Source organism: Meleagris gallopavo, chromosome 30 (assembly GCF_905368555.1).
Source record: "Meleagris gallopavo chromosome 30, MGAL_WU_HG_1.1, whole genome shotgun sequence".
NCBI classification, from domain to species: Eukaryota; Metazoa; Chordata; class Aves; order Galliformes; family Phasianidae; genus Meleagris; species Meleagris gallopavo.
In genome coordinates, this window is record NC_139433.1 from 1656615 (window position 1) to 1679278 (window position 22664).

General features: G+C 54.5%; 2 protein-coding genes across 5 annotated transcripts; one reads left to right on the plus strand and one right to left on the minus strand.

Moving 5' to 3' along the window:
- Window positions 1–918: 918 nt before the first annotated feature.
- ZNF414 (zinc finger protein 414) lies at window positions 919–9749 on the plus strand. 3 transcript variants are annotated; one of them, XM_085211387.1, is made up of 9 exons: window positions 919–1067; window positions 3160–3269; window positions 3470–3547; window positions 3631–3738; window positions 3923–4028; window positions 4271–4797; window positions 5124–5174; window positions 5947–6105; window positions 6378–9749. In XM_085211387.1, the coding sequence occupies exons 2-9, from the start codon at window positions 3200–3202 to the stop codon at window positions 6452–6454; spliced, it is 1176 nt and encodes a 391-aa protein (XP_085067513.1). In that variant the 5' UTR covers window positions 919–1067; window positions 3160–3199; the 3' UTR covers window positions 6455–9749. The 3 variants fall into 3 exon arrangements, with proteins under 3 accessions (XP_085067513.1, XP_085067515.1, XP_085067516.1); XM_085211389.1 differs by lacking the exon at window positions 6378–9749 and adding an exon at window positions 5580–5773 and having other exon boundaries at window positions 5947–6079; XM_085211390.1 differs by lacking the exon at window positions 5124–5174.
- Window positions 8182–16880, minus strand: LOC100545141 (acidic leucine-rich nuclear phosphoprotein 32 family member B). Of its 2 annotated transcripts, none has more exons than XM_085211392.1 (7): window positions 16657–16880; window positions 13635–13784; window positions 13078–13200; window positions 11792–11990; window positions 11366–11484; window positions 10906–10960; window positions 8182–10086 (listed from the first exon to the last, which is right to left on the minus strand). In XM_085211392.1, exons 1-7 carry the CDS (start codon window positions 16708–16710, stop codon window positions 9998–10000), a joined length of 789 nt encoding a protein of 262 aa, XP_085067518.1. In that variant the 5' UTR covers window positions 16711–16880; the 3' UTR covers window positions 8182–9997. The 2 variants fall into 2 exon arrangements, with proteins under 2 accessions (XP_085067518.1, XP_085067517.1); XM_085211391.1 differs by having other exon boundaries at window positions 11366–11487; window positions 16657–16878.
- Window positions 16881–22664: the final 5784 nt, after the last annotated feature.

The window sequence follows — 22664 nt, forward strand, 5'->3', positions numbered from 1 at the left end:
TGCGTTCTCAGTGCCCCCTGTTTGGCTGGGGACCACACTGCATGTCAGAGATGCAGAGCCCTGTGCAGTCTCACGGCTCTTCGTCCCCTCCCCGGATGGAGGAAGTGACGCAGCCCTGTTGCAGCCTTCAGCCTCACCGCCCAGCCCTCCTCTTCCTCCCTCCCCCCACCAAGGGCTGACTCTGGGCCAAATGTTGGGCTGGGAGGGTCGCCTTGAGTTGGGGGAAGAGGGGGGGGGCTCAAAGGATCCTATATCCTATGGGGTCGGGGTTGTGCTGCTGGGAAATGGAGTCCTCACGTTGCAAATGGCATTTAGGGCCTGGGGTGGGGGCACAGGGGGGGCACGGGGTTGGCGGGTGCACGAGTTTGGCAGGATGGGACATTCAGTCCCATAGCTCTGCTTGACAACCTATGGTCCTGGGGTGGATTTCTTCCCATAATTGCAGTTCCATATTTAGAGAGGGAGACTGCAATGATGGCACTGTTTTCCTTTTAATTATTAAAAAAAAAAAAAAAAAGGCTTTGGGAACTCGAAGGGTGCAGGAATCGCTCTCCTGCAGCCTCTGACCCCTCCTTGGGGATGTGCAAATGGAAATGGGATGCTGCCATCATCCCCCAACCCTACACTGATGAGGGCAGCCTGGGGGTCTCGGAGTGGTACGATAGGTTCGGGATGCCCTGAGAGATGCTCCAAGGAACTGGGGGGGCACAGCGGCTCATGGCACGCTCTGCTGGGTGCTCGAGGTGGGGGGGAGCTCCAAAGGATCCCAAAGGGGGGGGTGCTATCAGGTGCTGCTCCGGGGCGGTCCCAGCAAACCTCCCCCGCGCTGCCTCCCGCACACAATGGGGCACAAACAGCGGCCCCCCCGCGTCGTCCCCCTCCCCTCCTTCCGTCCGTCTCCTTCCTCCTCCCCATCCCCCCCCCCTCCCCTCGGCTTTTTCCTCCTCCTCCTCTTCCCCCTCCCTCCTCTCCCCCCCCGGCTCTCGCGACAGCTCCGAGAGCAGAAAATGGCCCCGCGGCCGCAACGCCGCCGCTGATGCGCGTTCCGGGCCCCCCTCGCAGCCCCGGTACGTGCGGGCGGCACCGCGCTGGGAAGAAGGGGGGGCGGGGGGGCGGGGGGGGGCACTGCGGAGGCTGCCGTGCCCTCAGGGTGGGGTCAGCCCCGATAGGGCTGTTTGTATAGGGAATGCTGGCGGGGGGGGGTGGGTGGCTGTTGGCCGTAAGGGCTGCTGGCCGGGATTTGAGGTGGGGGGTGGGGGGAGGCTTTTTTGTACCAGGTGGCTCCTAGCAAGGGGGGGCTGCATGGGGTGCTATTGGCCACGGTGCTGTTTGCCATGGTGTGTCGTTGGAGGGCTGTCAGTAATACAAAGGGAGTGTTAGCAGGGGGCTACCGGCCGTAGGGGGGTGGTAGCAGTGGTGTATTGTTGTTGGGGGGCTGTTGGTAAGACAAAGGGGCTGTTAGCGAGGGGGGGGGAGGGGATAGATGGGGTACTACTGGCCGTAGGGGATGGTAGCCATGGGTGTATTGTTGGGGGGCTGTTAGCATGGGGGGCTGTGAGCCATAGAGGCTGCTAGCCGGGGTGTATTGTTGCTGGAGGGCTGTCAGTAGTAGAAAGGGGCTGTTAGCAGGGGTGTTGGTAGCCATGGGTGTATTATCTATAGGGGCCACCAGCCTCAGGGTGCTGCTAGCCAGGAGGTGCCAGCCATAGGGCTAGTAGCCCTGGGGTGAGCAGCTGGGAGCCCCCAATGCATTACATCCCTCCATCCCTGTGAGTTTGGGAGTATCAGGACATATTGGCACCCTGAGCACCCTTGGGGTCAGCCCGCATCCTCCTCCATGGGGTAAAGTTGGGGGGAGAGGGGGTAAAGGCAGAGCCGGGGTCCCTGCTCGGCTGTCACCTCCCAGGGGCGGTCCCATGAGCCAGCCTTTGTCTCTCATCTCCCAAGCCTCAGAGCTGCTGATCACAGAGATGCTCGGATGGGATTATCGGTCCCATTTCTCCTCCCGGATTTGTGAATGTCTCTAAATCACATAAACCCTCTGATTTGCTTGAGGGAGATGATTGTTAATGGAATCAGTCCCAAAGCTGCTCTGGGTGACCGAAGGCTGCAAACCCCTCAGACCCAGAAGGGGTTATTATAGGGTCCCCACTCAGCACAGCAGTGCCATTGGATTTGCAGGAAAATGCTGTGAAAAGTGTGCAGTGAGTGTGCAGTGGCTCCAGGATTTGGGTTTCCAGGGCAGGGTTTGCTCTGGGGCTGGGGGTGATATCTCCATGAGGTCCTGGGGATGGGAACATTGGCTCACAGCACTGTGCTCAGTGTTGCAGAAGGATGCTGTCCTGCTAGAGATGACAAATGGTAGCAGAACGGTGCAGGTGCCACCACCTCCCCCAAAGCTGGGGTTTGTAGGGCTAAGCATGCTGTGTCCATGCAGCTCCTCACTGTGTCAGGGACAGTTCCTGGAGCAGTGATGTCCTTACGCTGTTTCTTGACCCTATCTATCATCACAAACCACCACCTTACTGGAAACCCAATGCCACTGTCCCCAGTGACACCACCTGGTCCCAGTGCCAGCCCACTCTAGATGAGGCCATAAGGGAGCAGGACACCAAAAAGGCAATTTTCCCAAGTTTGTTTTTTCAAGAAATCAGGGAATTCATTGGAAGCTGTGGTGTATGGGGGCTGCCAGCCCCTGGGATGGACACTGCTCAAGGGCTCCAGCACCAACCCCAGCAACACCTTCCAGAGTCACTCCATGTGCTAAGACCCCCCCCCCCATCCATCCAGGCTGTGCTTCTCAATACAGCTTGCAATCCCACAGCACCCCAAAACCATGTGTTTTAAGCTGATTTTCCCCTGAAAAGCTGAGGAAATACCTCCATTATTGCGTCACCTGGGAGAGAGGAGGGTGTCCTGTGGATCCAGGGTAGGATTTGCCTATGGATGCTGTGCTGCACCTGATCCTACAAGCTGGTGATGTGTGGGGCAGTGCCCCATGGTATGTGGCAGAGGAAGTGATGTTTGCCTGCTTTGGGGACATGTGTGGGGTGGGAGAGGTGATGAGGGAGGGTGTTGGCTTTAACACCAGAGAAGAGCAGGAGGAGGTGGTTGTTGCTCTGTGCTGAGCGTTAACCCCTGCTCCTTGGTTGGGTGCAGCACCACGAAGAAGAGGAGAGCCCCGTGCCCTGCAGCGGCCATGAAGACGGAGAAGGATGAAACTCTGCCCAACTTCTCCCTGGGGGGGAAATACGTTGGGGAGGGGGCAGGTGAGTCCATGGGATGGTGTGGGGCGGGCTGCTGTCTGAGGGGTGTGACACTGGGGGACACCAGAAATCCCATTGTAGGCATGGAGCTATGGCCCCAACCCCACCCCAGAACATGCTCTTCTCCATGGCCAGGGCAAGGGTGAGGGTTGGGGATCACGATGGGTGCACAGAGCACCGACCCCACAACTTCTTCCTTGCAGGCCCCATGACAGCACTGGGGAGCGGAGGAGCCCCCCCAGCACAGGACCTGCGGCTCCTAAAGCGCCGTCCAGCCCCAGGTGAGCTGAGTGCATCACCCACCCCGCTGACCCACGGATGAAAAGGGACAGGGGATGAGGCCAATAGTGGTGTCTTCTTGCAGGGAAGCACTACGCCTGCTCCAGCTACGGCTGCAAATTGGCCTTCCCCAGCATGCAAGAGCTGATGGACCACCTGAAGGTGCACTACAGACCCACGCAGTCCCTTGAGGGTAAGGGGATGGCAAAATGGGGATGCCCTGTGGTGCACAAATAGTGCTCATGGAGCCCAGAGGGGAGTGTGGGGACACAGTGGTGGGACAGCATGGAAGGGGATGGGAACAGCACCAGGATCCCCACCCAAGGGCACAGTGCAGTCAGGACAGTGCTGACTCAGCCCCATCTCTTTTTTTGCAGGCAAAACCTTCCAGTGCCCCACGCTGGGCTGCACAGAGACCTTCCCCAGCATGCAGGACCTCATGGCCCACATGAAAGTGCACTACAAACCCAACCGCTACTTCAAGTGAGTCCTGGTCCCCCCCCACTTGTCCCCCATTTGTCCCTATCCCCTTCTCGTTCCTGTCCCCACCCCATGTCTCTTCATGGACCCATCCCATGTACACACAGCCCCATCCCATGCCCCATTTGGGGCCACCCAGTATCCCACCCCAATGGGGCAGACCCCAGATCAGGGGGTCTGCATGCCCCAAAGTGACCACGGGAGGACTGACTGTCCCAGACCTGACGCTGCCTGTGGCCCCACAGATGTGAGAACTGCCTGCTGCGCTTCCGCACCCACCGCTCCCTCTTCAAGCACCTCCACGTCTGCTCCGACCGCGCCAGCAGCCCCGCACCGCCGCCCCAAAAGGCCGAGAAGCCCACCCTGCCCACCGCCTCCACCCAAGAGAAGGAACCCACGGCCAAACCACCCCCCGAGGGGCTGCCCAAGCCTCCCACCGTCATCTGGCACACAGAGAAAGAAGCCATCACCACAGCCCCTGGCACAGACACGGCCTCCAGCCTGCCCGACTTGCCCGGCTCGCTGGAAGCGTTGCCGCTCATCCCGCCGGCCCCGCACCCCTTCCCGCTGCTGGAACCCAACCTGTTTGGCCCTCCGACTTTGACTCGCTTCTCGGGGCCTCCTCCTCCTCCTCCCCCTTCCTCAGTGCCGTTCCTCTCCTACATGCACCCCCCGGTGCCCTTCAGCCTGCCCACGGCCCAGCCCCGCCTGCGGCCCTGCTCGCCCAGCCATGGCCCGTCAGCCTCCAACGCCGTCTGGAAGAAGAGCCAAGGTGAGCACAGACGGCCCTTAGGGCAGTGCTTCTTCTGCTCTCGGACCAGGACAGCACGACGGCCAGCGAGGATCCCCCCTTCACCCCATAGCCCACAGCCTGGAGCTGCCCACCCCCGCCGCCCTCTGCCTCATCCCACCGCCGTTCCCCGCCTCCCCCCACCAAATTGGGAAAGAAAAATAATGAAAGCGACCGCCAAAATCCTCTAAATTGGCTCAGCCCTGCTGCTCCCCCGCATGCTGGGGTGCCAGGCCTGCCCCCCACGTCCCCCCCACCCAGGGAGGGGAAGGCCTAATGCTTGTCTCGCCCCTCGATTCCCTCCGCAGGTGTGAGTGTCAGCCCACTCCTCCCATGCTTTGGCTCAGGAGTGACTCCAGGTTAGTTCGGCACCGACTGGTTGGGGGCTGCTTTGTCACTGGGGGTGGGGGGAGGTGTAGGGGGGGACTCTAGGGGAGGGGAGAGCCCCCAGAGCACAGCGGGGAGGGAAAGCACCCTCATTTTGGGGAGCTCTGTGCAGAGGGGATGCTGCCCAGGTAGGGGGGGTTGTTGCTGTCTGCATCATTCCCCCCCACACCAGAATCTGCTAAGCTTGGGTTCAGCAGCAGCACCAAGAGGAGGGGGTGCAGCAGTTGCTTGGACTCAGCCCCCTCCATTTTTCCAGCAGCCATGGCCAAGTGTCACTGTTTCATGTGATGCCCATAGCCAGCTCTGCTCTTAGATTTAGGGGGTCTCTCCAGGATTTGGAGTCCCTCCGACATTGAGGGGACCTGTGCATATTGCAGGGCTCAGAGTGGAAAGCTCCCACCCCACAGGTCCATGCGATACCCATGGCCAGCTATGCTCCAAGATTTGCGGTCCCCCCTCTAGATGCAGGGGGCTCCCCCAGATTTGGGATCCCTCCTTGGAGTGGGGTTCTCCTGCCCTGCAGCTCCACGGCACAGCTCCATGCAACACCCATGGCCAACTCTGCTTTTAGGTTTGGGACCCCTCTTGCTGTCTCCCCCAAGTCTGTGACCCATTCATATTGCAGTGCTCTGAACGGGGGGCTTCTACCCCACAGCTCCACAGCATCGCCCCATACATATCCCATTTGTGCCCACGGCTGCTGCCAGCAGGCTCTGTGCTTCCCTCCTTCACCTGTCCTTGCAGGGCACTCCTCCAACAGCCGGATCGTATGGGAGCACACACGGGGCCGCTACACCTGCATGCAATGCCACTACTCCACTGCCTCACGGGAGGAGATGACGCTGCACATCGAGGAGCACCGCAAGAACCCAGCACCAGCTGGGCGCATGGACACAGACGTGGGTATGGCCTTGGGAGGGGGGCTATGGGGGATCCCAGGTGCTCTCTTTGAATGGGATTCAGCATGAGCATCCTCTTCTTTCCCTTCAGTCCCTAAGGGGTGAGAATGGGGCTCTCAGAGGGTGTGGTTTGGAGGAAGAAGTTGTTAATGGGGATCAACCCCACTGCTGTTCTCACGCATAGCATCCCAGCATGCTTCCAGGCCACAGCATGCCCCTAAAGCAACCTGTGCAGCTCAGCCCCAGACCTGACGGCTCTCTTCCTTCTCTCTGCAGATTTTGGGGTGAGCATCGCCTCTTTCCACTCGAAGCTGACGCCAGAGATGGAGAACTCCCTGTACTCGCAGCTCTGAGGAGCTCTGCTCCTGCTGAACTGAGGGCACCACATGCTCCACGCCTCAACACTGGGACCCTGGGAGCATCCCCCAGCATGGGCTGCCAGAGGAGGGTGGCAATTGGTGGTGTTTGTTTTTTTTTTTTGAGTCTCTCTCCCCTTTATTTTTGAAATGCTAAGCCCCCTAGGAGCCCTCCTGTCTCTCCCTTCCCTAGAAGTTCCATTACTCCAGCCTGGGAGGAAGGGGTGAGAGGTTGGGGGGAGCCCAATGGATGCTCAGGAACAAGGTCTGGAAATTAATAAATAGGAATTGTACAGGAGGAACGGCTGGGAGAGCCTCTGTGGGGGGGGGCAACAGGGAGCTGTGCCAGCCCTAAGGAGCTGCACCCCCACCCCAGAGAGGGGGCAGCAGGGGCTCTGCATTGCACAGCAGGGGGTCCCACCATGGGAAGGGTGTGAAAAGGGTGGGTTTGAAGGAGACACAGCATTTGGAACAAGCTCCATAGGGAGGAGGCCAAAATCATCCAGGTGCTGCAGCCCCCATCATCCTGCTGCCTTAGTGGGAGCTCAGGCTTTGCCCCCTGCGCTGCAGCACCTGGAGCTTTTCTTTTCTTTGGCTGGAAGATGGATTTGCTGCAAGCAGTAGCTGTGAGCTACTCTACCCATTCCAAGATACACCCCGTGGATCACACATATCTGTAGGGGATGCACTGCAGGATTCCTGCAGCACAGCTGAAGCTGCTCTTTCCCCAGGAACACCGACCCCATAACACAGATGTTGAGGGGGCTGCACGCTCCCAGCTCCCTCCACGCAGCCCTGCAGCCACAACTCCAGCACACCCAGCTTTGTGCATAGGGGAAGGTGAGCACAGGGAGCAGCTCCAGCCACTCCTGCTGGGGATTGAGCACTGAGCAGCAACAGTGAGGCTGCACAAATCCTCACCAGCCCCTGGGCTGGCCACAGAGCAGTGCACTGGGCACAACCACCCTGCAAAGAGCCCGAGGTAAAGCCCGCACAGAACTGGCAGTCACAGCTCACCAGGACCACGCAGCCCCACAGGCACCTTAAACCCTCAGGGAGGGAGCACAGCTCACCTTTCTGAGTCCTCCAAAGCCCTCCAAGCCCTGCCTGGGTTCAGCCCCCAACACCCAATCCCTGCTCCAGCGCTGCCTTTGAGGTGTACAACACTGGGGCTGTTCACTCCCTCCACCCTTAAGCTGTATCACTGTCCTCAGCAGGGCCTCCCAGCAGAGTTGAAGCCATTCTCATGCATTTCTCAGCATTTAACCGGAGACTTTTCCTACAGATAAAAAAAGCAGATAAACACCTACCTGTCCTTCAGCAACCCCACAGCTCCCCACGAACCTGGTGCTGGCAATTCACAGGAGCAGCCCAGATCAGAGCTGCCACAGACCCCACAGACACATCCTGCGTGGATTCCCCAATACATTTCCCATCCAAGCCCCCTGCTCCACCTCCATAAGAAGCCCCCTCTCCCCACCCCAATAACAGACAAGCTTCACTTACCGAGAATCCTCCCAGCTGGGGCTCAGAGCAAAAAAAAAACAAAAAAAAAAAACAAAAAAACAAGCCATGGAAAGGTGAGCAGAGCCATCACTGCTGTGGGAAAGGATCCAGCTGTTCAAAAACTGCCCCAGAACTTCCAAGCCAGGGCTTCCGTGGGCTGCTGGCAGCTCTGGTGTTCCTAGAGCAGAGGCAGTGAAAACAACATTCATTGCAATGGATTTTTAAAAACTGAAGTCTTTATTAAAAGTTTTATCCAAATTTTGTAACAAAAGATACAAAAGGGCTGGAGATCCTTATTCCTGGGACTAGTCTGACCAATCGAAACCTGACAGTGACTAGGCTATTATAAAATCCATACAATCTGCTAAAAATGCAGGGAAAAAAATTAGAAGTAACTGCTGCTCTGATTTTTTTTTTTTTTCCTTTTTAAAATTCCTTTAACATTTATAAGTTACTCAGTTTGCATTTTACAGGAGTAGTTCTTCTCTGAATGGTTACAGCTACTGTACAATGCAAGAGACAACAGCAAGAACAGAACAAAGCAACAGAAACTCTGATGTGCTGCAAACACACACCACTCCTGAAGGAACTCTGTGAGCCTCACCTCCAGGCACTGGGTGCCAAAGCATTGCCTGGAGCACCGAGCAGAGCTCTGCAAAGTGCCAGTGCCCCCGCAGCAGTGGGATGCTCCCAGCACTGTGTTGCTCCCTCTGCCCCCAACGCAGGCACCCAGCACCCAACAGTTCCCCATCCCTGCAGGCCACAGGGCCAGGTTTCTCCTGAAGCTATCAGCTGTGCCATCCAAACGACTCGTGGCAAAGGAAGGAAGGGTCAGAGGCCAGAAACCCTGCAGTGGAGAGCTAGCCCTGGTCCAATTCCCCCCTTCCCTGCTCCAGCCACTCCAGGTCAGAGGGAGACATGCCCCATTTACACAGCACGTAAATAGCATGAATGGGAGCAAGCTGGATTTCTGATCAATGGACTTCTCTTCATGTTGAAAAGGAAAAAGGAGGGCACACACCAGGCAACTGTCCAGAGCTGTTACTGGCTAGCAGAAGGACCCTGAGAATATATAGGCTAACACGGTCTCCTGGGGAACGCCGAGTTAGGTGCATCACAGTGATACTGGTTGAACGTGTTCTGTACAGTGCGAAATGGAGTTTGACAGAAGTGCAGTATCCCTAAACCTGCTATTTCCTATCTCTTCCCAAAGCACAGGCTGCTAGAACGATGACACGCCTCAGCACAGCGGATGTTCGGGACCATAAACCAGCACTACTTGGGCATCCAAGCCAAAGTTATTAGGTGGCAATCAGGAAAAAAAAATATTCCAGTTTATAAAAAGTAGGAAAGCAAGTACAGGGCTACTGCAAGGTGCATCACCAGAGGTACCAGGTCTTGCAAGCAGTCAACCCCCCGCCCAAGACCCCAGGCACCCCACAATCCCAGCACTAAAGTATCTTCAAGCATATCCAGAGATCACATCACCATTATTTCTGATCAGTTGTGATCGGTTACTTAAGAGTCCATTCAGATGAACCAGATTTGCACCCACTGCTCAAGATGGCTCGAGTGTCTTCGGAAAGCAGGTCTGAGGGCATGCAGATAGCAAACACCTTCTTGGCTGTCAGGCAGGGTGGCAGGCTGGAGCTCTGGGTCCAGTGTGGCAAGGCTGATTTCAGACACCAAAGATACCCTAGGAGGAAATTTTTTTCTTTTTTTTTTTCTTTTTCTTTTTTTTTTTTTTTCTTTTTTTTTTTTTTTTTTTTTTTTTTTTTTTTGCAAACTGCTGCACAAACCACAGAACGGAGAAAGCCTTTGGTCATGAGATTCTTGTGAGAAAAGAGAGCCTTGTATGGAAGATTCCCCTGAATGCCTACAGTATTCTACATCTTAAAAAAATATATTGTGGACGCTGCAGCCATACAAAGGGGAGGAGGAGTGGGAGATGGGGATTTACAGTCTCACATAGACACAACGGGGAGGTTAAGACAAGCACAGTCATAGTCTGTAAAACTGATTGGCTCGCTGGGATCAGTCATCCTCATCATCCTCTTCGTCTTCTGGGTCTTCCTCTCCTTCATCCTCTAGATTTCGTTTTCTCTTCTCCCCCCGTGGAAGGTCTGCAAACAGAGGTGAAGCATGAAGTTCTGTTCAGTCCTGAGGAACAGCACTTGAACTGCAGCTACAAGCCTCAGCAGCCACAGCTTGCCAGTGAGCAAGCACAGACTAGACTCTCACCATGATGTATGAGATCCACCCAGCTCAGTTTCTCATGCTACCCAAAAACCATGGACTCGTAAGCAGCAGTAACAATTTTTAAGGCCTCCAAGCATCCTACGTTTCATCAAGTGCTCCAAAGCAGGCTTTTTGTTGAGCACTCCCAAAAGCTTAACTATACAATTCAGTCATTTCTGACCAAACTCAAGAAAGGAAATTTCAAGTCATGCCAGCCACTACAGTCTGTCAGTGTGTTTGGGTGTTTATAATCAGAGGAGTCTGGACTCAAGTCAAGCTCAGGTCTATACCCCTCTCTAGAGCTGACAGGAGAGTGGAGCTCCTCTCACAGAGACTGCTAACAAGAGAGTCTATGACAGAAGCCCCTGTCTGGCAAGAACCATCAGTTCAAGCTACTTACGATAGGTTCACTAGGCAATTTACCCCTAATATTTGGTAGATCTACCCAGCTTGATAGGTATTAACAGGCACTGAAACTTATTTCCCCATCACTAACACCTAACTCTCAGGTTTTAACCGCTATTTTATAGTTAGCTCAGACATAAGCAACAGCTTAACAGTGCCTCCAAGGAGGTACATTGCACCTATCATGGAAAAGCTGAAGGCAACAAGGCACAGAAGCTGGGGAAGCTCTAAGAATAGAGACATGCAAAGACTGTCAAGACAGCTTTGCAAGGCACATAGTTTATTAGAATTCAACTTACCATCATCAGCTTCATCATCTTCCTCATCCTCACCATCTTCCTCCTCATCTTCCTCCTAGAATCAAAAGAAGGCACCATGTTACACAAACCACAATGCTTTTCCTTCACCTCTGTTCCTGCCTTACTTAGGTGCCAGGCACAAGCTGAGCATGGAGAAGCTCCTCTTTCTTTAACAGCATTTGTTAAGAGCATTTACGTATATTATGCTTTACGGCTTTATGGCTTAACAACTGATACAGAAATATCAGTCCAAGCAGAAAACTACTGAACCAGAAAACTCTGATGGACTAAGAAGATCCTGGATGGGAAAAGCCAAAGCCCAGGGTAGGACCCCTTGAATCTGCCCACAAAGAGGCACTTATGACATCTGGTCTGATGGGTCACAAGTTTAACATACAAACACACTGTTAAGCAAGCCAAAATGCTGCTGAAGACATATAGTAATGACAGAAAGCCTCACCTCATCATCTACTCCATCCTCCTCCTCTTCACCTTCCAGATCATCATCTTCATCGTCTTCTTCATCAATGACTTCTTCATCCAAGTCATCTTCCTCATCATCATCCTCCTCTTCCTCACCTTCTATCAAAGGCAAAAATGTTATGGTTTCCCAATACCTGCTAATCCCAGATAGTATGCCCGCAACCCCTAGAGCAGAAGTAATAGGAAGGACCTCACACCAAACAAGCACACACAAGGAGTACCAGCAGCAAGCCCTGTCAGCTTGCAGCAAGCCTCACTTCTCTGCAGCCCAGCAAAGAAAGGAATGAGCAGGGCTGTCCAAAAGGCCCCTACTTCAGTGGCAAGTGATAACCATTTATATAGCAACAGAATCATAGAGAATGGGAAAATGGGCTGTTCCCACGAAAAAGGAGAAAATCCTTACCTTCTCCATTCTCATATTCATCTTCCAGGCCATCCCCATCTGCCTCAGGGTCTGAGTCTGGAGCTTCCTGCTCATCAGCATCAAATCCATCTAGGTATGTGAGCTGGGGCAGAAGGGTGAACACACTCTCCCGGTAGTTGATGAGCATTGTCACCTCGCAGTTGAAGAGGTCCAGACTATGCAGGTTTGGCAACTTTTTCTGCAAAGATTAAGTCAGCAGATCATTCACAAGTCAACACTTTAATAGAAGATCAAGCAGCCATTAGAATACAGATGGTTTGCTTACTACCCGTATCTAATACCAAAAAGGATATTTGCATGCATTATTTTCACCATATGCTCTTCATGTGGAGATAAGTTGCTGTTCCTAAGTGTAGGACAACACTTATGCTGATGACTCCTTTTCAGCTCCTGTCCTACAGCTTCCTCTCCTTGGACCCATATGGGAATCTTAGGCCATCTTAGATGATGGAGTGGGTAACAAACACTGTGCCCAGCTCCCACACAGCAGGAGGAATTGCAAAATCAGGCTCACAGTGCCCAGAAGCATCAGGCAAAATGCCCAAGAGCACAACACAGGCAGCTCAGTGCTTGCAAACTGTCCCTGATGTGCTTTTCAGCACAGCCACAGCAGCTCCTCCACTCAGGCTACCACACTGTGCATCCAGCTAAGCAAAGGAGAACAGTTTCCAGCTCTTTCTGGAGAGGATGGAGGGACCAAAGGTAACAGCTACTGAGGCCAACTCCCTAGATCAGGCTTTCCACAGCTACAAAGTCTAGATGACAAGGCAAAAGCCTTCCTTAGGGCACTTTAGCTGCACCAGCAATGGTGCTGCTGCATCCGTAACAGGAACCTCCTGCAACCTAAGTTGTGACAGCACCCATGGTGCAAGGATCACGGTGCAGCATCAGTGTCTTTGGATTGATGCAATGGAAGCCCTCACTGGTGTCCAAGCAACTCATCTCCATGACACCCCAGGTGCCACCTACCTCAAACTGCATCCGACCCATTAACGGTCCTTTCTCAGATGGACACTGAGCACTGCATCCACAGTTTTACTCATCCAGCCCAAATTTCATGCTTCCTTTTAGCAACTGGCTGCTGGTTTTCCAGACAGTGGAGCCATTAACTATTAGCCCAGCCTCAAATTGGACCCACTCATCTGTTCCCATCAGAACCACGAAGTGCTGTTGGAACAGTTACCAAGATGTTGGACTTCTGCTGCACAGACATGGTCCCCAAAGGAATTATCATCCCTTAGATCCCAGCACTGCCTTTCACTCACCAAGGGTTCCAGGGTATTGATGTCTTTGATCTTGTTGCCACTTAGATTCAAGTGTGTCAGGTTAGGAGTTCTCTCTGCTAGAACTTCAAGGCCACCAGAAATCCGGTTATCACTCAGCTCCAGCTGTCAGAAGGAAACATCATATGGTCACAAAGTGTTTCAGCTTTTCACAAAGAGAATACAGTTCCCTGACAACTAGACCGTAGCAGAACCCTGTTCATTAGAGAGGCAGCTCCAGTTTTCACCGAGATCCCATTTCCAAGTTAAATATAGCACCACTCCCAGCCACTTCAGTACTGCAGGTCTGAGGGAGTAGCTATCCTGACTACAAACACTAAAACCTAAAATACAAGCCTGAAATTTACAACAGGAAGAACACAAAGGGATGCTTAAAATGCAAGCTCAAGAATATCTTCTTACACCAGAAAATAACCTCTTAATTGCTCAGCTTACAGATTGAGAATCCAAGTGTCTTATCTCCAGCTAATGCACAGCTCTGACCAGACACAGATCAGCCTGCCTGTCTCAGAGCAAGGACTGCCAGAGATGGGACTCACCTTTCGGAGCTTGTTAAGTTTGGGGAGATTGGAGATGGACAGCAGGTTGACGTTGATCATGCTGAGGAACTCCAGGTTCTCAAAATCTGAAGAGAGCCCAACGATCTTCCCATCATCCGAACGGCAGTTATCAAGAACCAGCTCTTTCACCTGCCAACAGAGACACTCAGGAGCTGTCACTGCACATCCAGCTGAGCCTCACCTCAAATCCATCAAGCTGACTGTAGGCTCAGTGAAGTTTCACAGCAGCAGGCACACCTAAAGGTCTCCCTGCGCTCACCCTAGGGGACATGCAAGATCTTAAAGGCGAACCACTTCTGAGAGAGCACAAGTTACTGCAGTGAGGATTTCAACCTTTAAATACAAGCTGTACAACTTTGTACCACCATACCTCTGACTCCAGCCAAGGCCTGCCAGAAGCCTTTCTTCACTAGGAAACCTTCAGAGGTCGAACCATAAGGTTGCATCAAAGCATTTCACACAAAGCTTCAAAAAGCTTCAAGAGCCACAACCCAGGCTGAGCTAACAAAATACCAAACTAGGTCACCAGGTTCTGTCCCCTTTGGTCCTCCCCACAACACTAGGCCTGCCTTGGGCACTGGAAAGCCTGCCCCAAACAACCACTGAAGGCACATTCCCACTGAGAGTCTCCACATGGACTCAATGATCCTGATAGGTTCTTCCCAAATCAGGATATCTTATGGAGCAAACCCCTCACACCCCGTAGCCTCCAAGCTCTTCATACACTGATGGCATCCAATATCTTGTCAAGCATAGACTAATGCACAGCAGTAATCTTTACCTGTTCTTTATATATAAAGATATAACACCCCTCCCCCCCACAAATAATAAGACCACAGAACTGCACCCTGTAAGCACTCAAAGGGCAGACACACATACCTGCAAATCCCCCCCCTCTAAAGTACAGCTCCAGTTCTTGTGGGCCATTCCCAAAATTTGCTTTTACCCCATACATTCTTCCCCACAAGATGCAAAAATGAGTCTTGGCCAGAAAGCTTGTGTTGCTCTCCAAATTCCTCCTTTGCAGATCTCTAATTTTACCTCCTGCTCAGATCAGCCAACTCTTAGGAAGTCATACGAACTTCACTTTGTCCTGTTATAAGGGCGCTTTCTTCCAGGGCTGCCCTGCCAACTTCACAGCAGCCCCCCAGGTCAAAATGAGTTAACACAAACTCCAGAGGTGGCTGTGCTGGTCAGGGCTCTGAGCAAACGAGCTCAACCAAGAGAGTTTTGCAGTTGAACTCATTTTGCTCCTCAAACAAAACTCTGATTAAACTGAGACTCAGTGTCCAAGCATAAAGGCGGCCAAAGCCAGCATTTTTCTGCAGTCGCTTGGTTCACTCTCACCACAGAAGTGAGAGTGAACATTACTGGGTTAAGAACCAACCTAGCTGAGGAGAGACCTGCTTAACTTGGAGCAGAGCCTTGCCCTGGCCAGCAGAACAAACGCTGCAGCTGGCAGTGCAAAAGCAGAACAGGACTGAGCAGCCAGGACTGCTCCTTCCAGCAGCAGTACTGGCTCGTACCAGCCTCGGCTGCAGGGCACACATGCTCTGAGCCTGCTCTTTTCCCCAGCATGCCACACACTCAAATTCCTGGTGTCAAACAAGAGGAAACCTGCAGCTTGCAGCCTCGAAGGGACACTTCTGTTCCTCACACTGTTCTCGTTCAGCAAGTTCCTTCACCATCCAGAATGGCTTTAACTTCAACCACAAGCTCCATTTATGGAGCGTTTTCCTTGTGATCCCAGCTCGATTTTAAGCAACCCAGGGCAACGTGCTGCAGAGACGCAGCGATCTGTCCTGGGAGCTGGATGACAGTCACAGCTATCTTGCCATGAGGAAGCCAGCAGGGTGGCACAGCCGGCCTCAGATAAGGACAGGCCTCTGCTGAAGCACTGCACACAGCAATGATGAGCTGCTCCAGAAGCTGAGGCTTAAAGGACAACGCAAATGGTTTGGAAAGGGTGCAAAAGTCCCAGCCTCGAGCTCTGGCTGACCGCTGTGTGCAGTGTGATCTAAACACTATAGCAGCAAGGCAGTTTAACTGGCCCCACCAGCTGAGCAGACAGCATTCCTCAGCACAGCAAAAGACGTACAAGCCACAGGCAGGCACTGGGAAGGAGAAAGTTCAGCCAAAGAGGCACTGGAGAAGGAAACTGAGCAGCAAAGTGATTTAGGACAGCTCAGCTATCGCCTCGCTCCTTTTTTTAGGCTGGGTAGGTCTATCACAGCACCCTCCTCCTGCCAACGTGGGCTCTTCATGTCCGTGCTTCAGCACTGAGCTTCCCCTCCTCCAAGAGGGGAGAAACCCCACTCACAGGCGTAGGCCCAAGCATGGGAATTTCCACCTTCGATACCAACAGCCCCGCTTTCTCCTCTCGCAGCGAGCCCACGCAGCCCTGCCTGCCTCCGCGAAGGAGAGGCCGGGCTGTGAATCACCACCGGCAGCGGGGAAACTACAACCCGTGCTGCTGCCATCGCCGGCCACGCTGCGAGCTCGGCTCACCGGGAGCCTGCAGGGCGATCAGAGCCCCGCACAGCGGGCAGCCCGCGGCACGGCGCCGTCCCACGTTCCCCACGCAGCAGCGGGGCGAGCGGGCTGGCAGCAGGGCGCGGCCGTGCCGGGCTCCCGGGGGCACAGCGGGCTTTAAGGAAGGCTCGAGGCCGCAGCCCCAACACGAGGCACCTCCGGACCTCACCGCCCCTCAGCTCCGGCCCTCGGCGCAGCGCCTCCATGGCGCCCGGGGCCGCCCCTAACATGGCCGAGCCGCGTGCGCGGGGCCGCTCCGGCCATGTTAGACGGCCCGGCGCGGCGGGAGCCATCTCAGCACCATTTTGGGCGAGCTCCGGGCACGGGAACGGCGGCAGCGCCGCCCGGCCCCGCTCCGACACGTGCGCGCGCTCCGCCGCGGCGCCCACGGGCCGGGCCGGGCCCCGCCGCTCGCTTCGCGTCCCTCCCCGCCCTCCCGGCCCCGCCATGTGCTCGGCGGCGGCGCTACCTCTCCGGGCTTCTTGTTGCGCAGCTCCAGCGTGAGCCGCTTTTTCATCTCCATTCTCCCGCCGCCGCCGTGCCGGGCTGAGCCGAGCCGAACCGAGCAGAGCTAGAACCGAGCTCGCCGAAGCCGAGCCGAGCCGAGCCCGCCGGAGCCCGCGCGCTGCCGCCGCCGCCGCTTATATAGAGGAAGGCGCCAACGGCAACAAAGGCGGCGCGCCACGCGCCCCCTGGCGGCTCCGCGCCCCTCCGCGCCGCGCCGCCCCGGACCCCGCCGCGCCACAGCGCCCCCTGGCGGATTCCGCCGCGCGTGGCGGGCTAGGGGCGGCCCTCGACAAAATGGCACCCCGGGGCGCGGGTGGGGGTGCGCGGGGCCGTGCGGCTCAGCGCCCTGCTTCAGGGCTCTGTCTTCTCGGGGAGAGTGCTGGCGGGCAGCCGGACCCGTCGCGCAGCCGCAGTGTGTGGTGGGACAGCCACGTCTGGCGTGGCGGCGTGGAGTGACGGTGCAGTTCTCCAGGCTTGCCCTGTGCTCATCATGGCGACGTTTGGACTGAAAAACGCTGCCCCGGTCTGAAATGTTCGGGTGGTCCCGACGCCTTCAGTCCTGGCAGATGGGAGCCAGGACAAGGTTAACCCAGTGCAGGGGAAATCACCACACGACATCCCCTCACCACTCCCCCCATGGCTGCGGGGCTTTGGGATCTCCTCCATGTCCCAGTCCCTGGCTGGGACAAGGTTGCTGTATGATCTCCCCATTACCAGCAGGTCACCACGTTACATCCCCTCACAGCTCCCTTCGTGGCTGTGGGGCTTCAGGGGGACACATCCAGGCCTCATTGCTTGGACATGATAGGGTCACTATGTGGTTTCCCCATTATCATAGCTCCCATCATAGCCGTGGGTCACTGGGGACGTATCCGCATCCCAGTACACGATTGGAATGAGGTGACTGTGTGATCTCCCCATTACCACAGCTCCCATCACAGCTGCAAGCTGGGACGTGGCACTGCCCTCTGTGCTCAGCCTCCACTCGGAGATTCCTCGGGGATGTGGCACTTTGTTAAACCTTGCCTTAAAAACATGCTGGGAAGCCTCTCCCATCACTCCATGTAAACAGGAACAGGAGTGCATGCAGAGCAGTGCTGCAGTCCCACATTGTCCCCTTTGGCAGAGGGCCACCAGCCCTCCTCCTCTGAGGAAGTGGCTTAGCTGTGTTACCGTCCAGCTCTGCCAGTTGGCTCCAACACGAACTGTGTTTTATGAGGAGCAGCAGAAGGAAGCGGCCATGTTGCACAGAGGGCTTGGACCACCGAGGGGGTCTGAATGAGTGCTCTGTGGGAGAAATATCATCACGAAGAAAAGCTGTGTGTGGAAATGGTGTGTTTTGGCATCGATGTGATCTGCTTTGCTCCAGGCTCTCTGCCACGGGGCATTACAGTGCTGTCCCCTCTCCCTGATGTCCCCTGAGGAGCTTCAGGGCTGGGGCTGCATGGAGGTGTGCAATGGCTAGAGAATGATAGAATCGTAAAATTATTAAAAGAGAGGAAATTTAGGCCAGATGTTAGGAAGAACCCAGAGGGTGGTGAGGCCCCGGCACTGCTGCCCAGAGCTGTAATTGCCCCATCCCTGAAGGTCCCCAATGCCATGGATGGGCACTTGGCAGCCTGAGCTGAGGGAGGGGGATGTCACCTAGCCCAGAGCAAAAGGACTGGAGCTCAATGATCTTTAAAGTCTCTTCCAACCTAAACCATTCTATGATGCTATGATTAAGGTTGGAACAGACCCTAAGATCACCCAGTCCAACACCAGCCCATCACACCATGCCCACTGACCATGTCCCTCAGTGCCACATCTCCACATTCCTTGCACATCTTCAGAGACCGTGACCCCACCACCTCCCTTAGCAGCCTGTGCCAATGCATTACTACTCTTTCTGATAATAAATTGTCCCTAATGTTCATTAAGTGTCCTGCGTGCTGGATCCGTCTGGGGACATTGGACAATCTCATCACTGGATCCCACTGGGGACACTGGGCAAGCATGGAGAGCGGCCCAAGACTGGAATAAAGCCCAAAGCCTTGCAGTAAAGCCCAAAGTGTCACCTCCTTGTCCTGTCCCAAATGCTGCACTGCCCAGGCCCCATTAATTGCATTCCCTCCGTCACTGGGTGAATCCAGGCTCCTCTGGTCCCTCTGGGCCTTCACGAGGCCCTGCCCTTTGGACTGAGGACGGCAGGTCCCAAAACCTCATCCCTCCCTACCAAGAATCCCATTTGCTCCAAGTTTCTGCAGGCTGCCCCTGGGCAGAGCAGCTGGGAGATGAGCCGAGAACCCCTCCTTTCCCCCCCCCCCTTGCTGATCTGCATTTGTTTTAAGGTCTCTTTCATGTACTCTTTGAGGCTCGTTTCCTGTTCTTTGTAGAAAACAATGCTTCCCTCCCCAGCCCCCCCCTCGCCCATCCCAGGGCGGCTTTATGTCCCCTCCCTCGGGATTCACTGCGCTGGGTTCCCTCGTTTTAAGTTCGTCTTAAAACACGAAACCCCGCTCTGATGGAACCGAATTGATTTTAAAGCTGCGTCTGGTATTTGATGTCTGCTAGATGCATTTAAACGGATCTCAACTTTCTGCGTTGGGCAAATCGGCACGAAACTGGTAATTCACTGTGCAAGGGACAGGGATGGGAAGGCTGGGATCTGAGTGCTGACTTGGGGCAAAATTCAGGCTCTGTGCAAGCTGCAGTGGAGATGCTCAGAATAATGCGTGATCTATTATACAACACGATGTCATGTCCGTGCTTTGCACTGCTTGAACTTTGTTCTTAGCACAGTGCCTCGCTGAGTGGGTCCTGCACAAGTAGGGCATCGCTGCTGCCTGCACCACGATGAATTTCACACGACGCCTTACTCGTATCCCAGCACAGAGATGAGATTCCCCAGGCCTCCTGGCTGCTGTGAATCCTAAGCATCCAGTCCTGCTGGGATATACTGGGATCCAACCACAGGAGACCAGAGCAGCTCCTCCAGCAGCACCTCGGTGCCCGTGTGGAGATGGAGGAGCATTTCACTGGGGGCATCTCACTCCTAAGACACTCTGGGATGCGTGGGAAGGTGCAGTGATCTTTTCCCTTAGCTGAAGGAAGTAATCCAAAGATTCTTTTAGGGATTTACAGGCAAATAAAGCATCGACTGCGAGATAAGAAAAACGGCGTTGCATCCAACAGCCCAGCAGGGAGAAGGTGGATAAAGATAACAGTTCTCTGAAGCCATGAAGAAGGAATTCCAGGATTCTTGCTGCTGGGAAGCGGGGCTGTGAAGCTTGCAGGACTGCTCGGTGCCAGCAGAGGGAAGCATCCCCCCGGCTCCGGATGGACCTTACTTCTGCCTTCAGTGCCTGCAGGAGTCCACAGGGAAGATGAAGAGGGACTGTTTATACGGGAGCGTAGCGATAGGAATAAGGGGCAGCGGCTTTCAGCTAAAAGAGAGGAGATTTAGATTGGATAGTAGGATAAATATCCTTGCCATGGAGGTGAACAGGCTGCCCAGAGAAGCTGTGGATGCCCCATCCGTGAAAGTGCTCAAGGTTGCATGGGGCTTTGAGCATCCTGATCCAGTGGAAGGTGTCACTGCCCATTGGGTTGGGACTGGATGGCTGTTAAGGTCCCTTCCAACCCAAACCATTCTGTGATGGATGATTCTATGGCCACCAGGCAGCTCTTCCAAGAGGGCAAGGCAGAAATGCCCAAAGGGTTTGGATGCCTCCAGGCACTTCTGCTCAGTGCCTGGAATAGGAGCTGTTGTCTGCGGGCTCCCAAAAGGTAGCAGGGTGAAGGAGGCACATCCAGAAGGAGGTTCAGCCTGATTTTGCCTCTGACTTGAACACTGTGCCTCCAAGAGCAGGCAGGATTGATTCCCAAGCAGAGGCACTGCAGCTCATGTGCAGTATTTCCCCAGTGTGGGATAAAGTCACGATTCTCTCCTATTTGCAGTGTTGCTCTTTTATTGGTGATTCTCCTAACGGTGCACCTGGGACATCAGTCTGTCTACCCTGAGCTTTTTGCACAGCGAGGGCCCTACAAGCTTTGCAGTTTGTGCTTTAATATTTTATCTGCAAGTCCCCGACTGGAAAAGAAAATCCAACCACTCTCAGTGGAAATTATTCGTCCTGCTGTGTGACTCACAACAGAAGCTGTATCAGGTTTGAAACATGCAGGTGGCAGACAGACACCCGCTGGTTCCTTTGGACTCTTTACAGATCAATTTTTTTCGATCCCAGCCCAGGGGTTCCTCAGTCCAAGATGATTTATTCTCTGTGCTCTGCAGGAATTAGCTTTGCCTTATACCTGTGTAACCATACAACAACACGCAGCTCCTATCTCAAAGCAGATCTGGAGGCACCTTGCCCATCACTGAACTGTCCGAGAGGGGATAGAGCAGAGAAGCTGTATCCTATCACCCTCCAGGGACGATGCCAGTGCCTTCTGGGTCTCTTTCTCTGAGCAAATACCCCCAGCATCATTTCCCCCTCATTCATGCTTGGAAACGTGGAGTGGGACCATGGAGGCTGCAGCCTCAGGGCAGTGGGGATGTGTACGGCCCCTAGTGCAGGATGGGGTGCCTTCAGCCTCACCCCAGCACAGTTGTCACCTCTGAGCTGCCTCTGACTGTTTGCAGTACATGGATAGAAAAAAAAAACAACAAAGGAAGGTGGAGGATAATTACTGTTTTTGCCAGCTCTGTAATGTCTTCCAGCTCAGCTGGACCAAACAAAACAATGCCAGGAACTGTCATTATGGCTATTACAGCGTTGTGCTACCGCAGGATTTCAGATCCTCTGTGAGGAGTCAGCACTGAGGGAGACCACAGAGAAAACCTGTCCTGGGAGCTGGCAGGAGGCATGCGGCTCCAGTGAGAAATGAGATGCACCGCGGCTACTGGGATGAAGCACTGCTGTGCTGGCACAGATCTCTCCATAGACACTTAGAAAAATTGGGATTTCTCTTCTATCACACCACAGCTCAGCCAAAGTTGCTCTTGCTGCTGAGTTTGTGCAAATATTGTTCTTGCAGGAGCAGCATCACAACAAGAGCATCCCTGGATGAGCTGGAGCTTGTCCTCGTCACCTCCGCAGAGCCATGAGCGTGCCGGGGCCGCTGTGCTCTGTGCACAAAAAGAGGATTTGGGAAACTGCTCGTTGGGAAATAGTCCCATGGGTGCCACAGGGAGAGGTGGGTTGGGCTGCAGATGGGACAGCTCCATCTCCTTGTTCCCATCTCAGTGCCAGGAGATAGGCAAGGACATGGCCTGCAGGCTGGGTTCCCAGGGCTGCCTCCTCCACTGCCACCGTTGTTGTGCAACCCTTCCCTCCTTACAGTGGGTGTGAGCAGGAACCCTCTCACGCGGATGCAGCTCGGGGTGCAGCTGAGCTTTGGAAGTGGCCGTGCACCGGCACCGGCGTGGTCCATCCTTTGTGCCGTGTTCTGCACCGCAGTTGCATCCAGCCCTGCATTAAGGTCACCACAAAGGTCTACAAGAGAGCAGTGCAGTCGTGATGTGAGGATGTTTTATTGTGCAGCTGCTGTGCTCAGACTGCTGCACAGGCACAGGCTGCTTAATGGCTCGCAGAAGGACTCAAGCATTGCTTGTTATCCAGCAAGGCAGAGTTGGAACCACAAAGGATGCTCTCTGCATTTTGTCTGCTTTAGGAAAGAGGAGGATGGCTTGTGCCAGGTGGTGGTTTCAGGTGGATGGGGAGGGATTCAAGCACATGGGATGAAAGGTGCATCTATGCACACAGGTGGAAAAGCAGATGAGGCAGTGGGAATGAGCAGGGTGGGAGAAGAGCTGCAGGAATGGGCCTGGAGGTTTTCCAGGTCTGACCAAGCTGGAGGGCACCAACACAGCCATCAGGCAGCAGGTTTAAAGCAGGTGAAAGGAAGCTCTTCTCGACTCAGCATGTAGTTAAATTGGAGCTAAGTGCTGTAGGGCATGGCCTCAAAAATGGCCTTTAAAAAACTGAG

What these genes read in the sequence shown, in the direction of transcription:
- ZNF414 (XM_085211387.1), top strand. Translation starts at nt 3,200, where the DNA reads ATGAAGACGGAGAAGGATGAAACTCTGCCCAACTTCTCCCTGGGGGGG. An exon ending in ATACGTTGGGGAGGGGGCAG is followed by an intron (nt 3,270 to 3,469) that starts GTGAGTCCATGG and finishes TCTTCCTTGCAG; the next exon opens with GCCCCATGACAGCACTGGGG. An exon ending in TGGCTCAGGAGTGACTCCAG is followed by an intron (nt 5,175 to 5,946) that starts GTTAGTTCGGCA and finishes CTGTCCTTGCAG; the next exon opens with GGCACTCCTCCAACAGCCGG.
- LOC100545141 (XM_085211391.1), bottom strand. Translation starts at nt 16,710, where the DNA reads ATGGAGATGAAAAAGCGGCTCACGCTGGAGCTGCGCAACAAGAAGCCC. An exon ending in GCAACAAGAAGCCCGGAGAG is followed by an intron (nt 13,785 to 16,656) that starts GTAGCGCCGCCG and finishes CTCTGTTGGCAG; the next exon opens with GTGAAAGAGCTGGTTCTTGA. An exon ending in AACTTAACAAGCTCCGAAAG is followed by an intron (nt 13,201 to 13,634) that starts GTGAGTCCCATC and finishes TCCTTCTGACAG; the next exon opens with CTGGAGCTGAGTGATAACCG.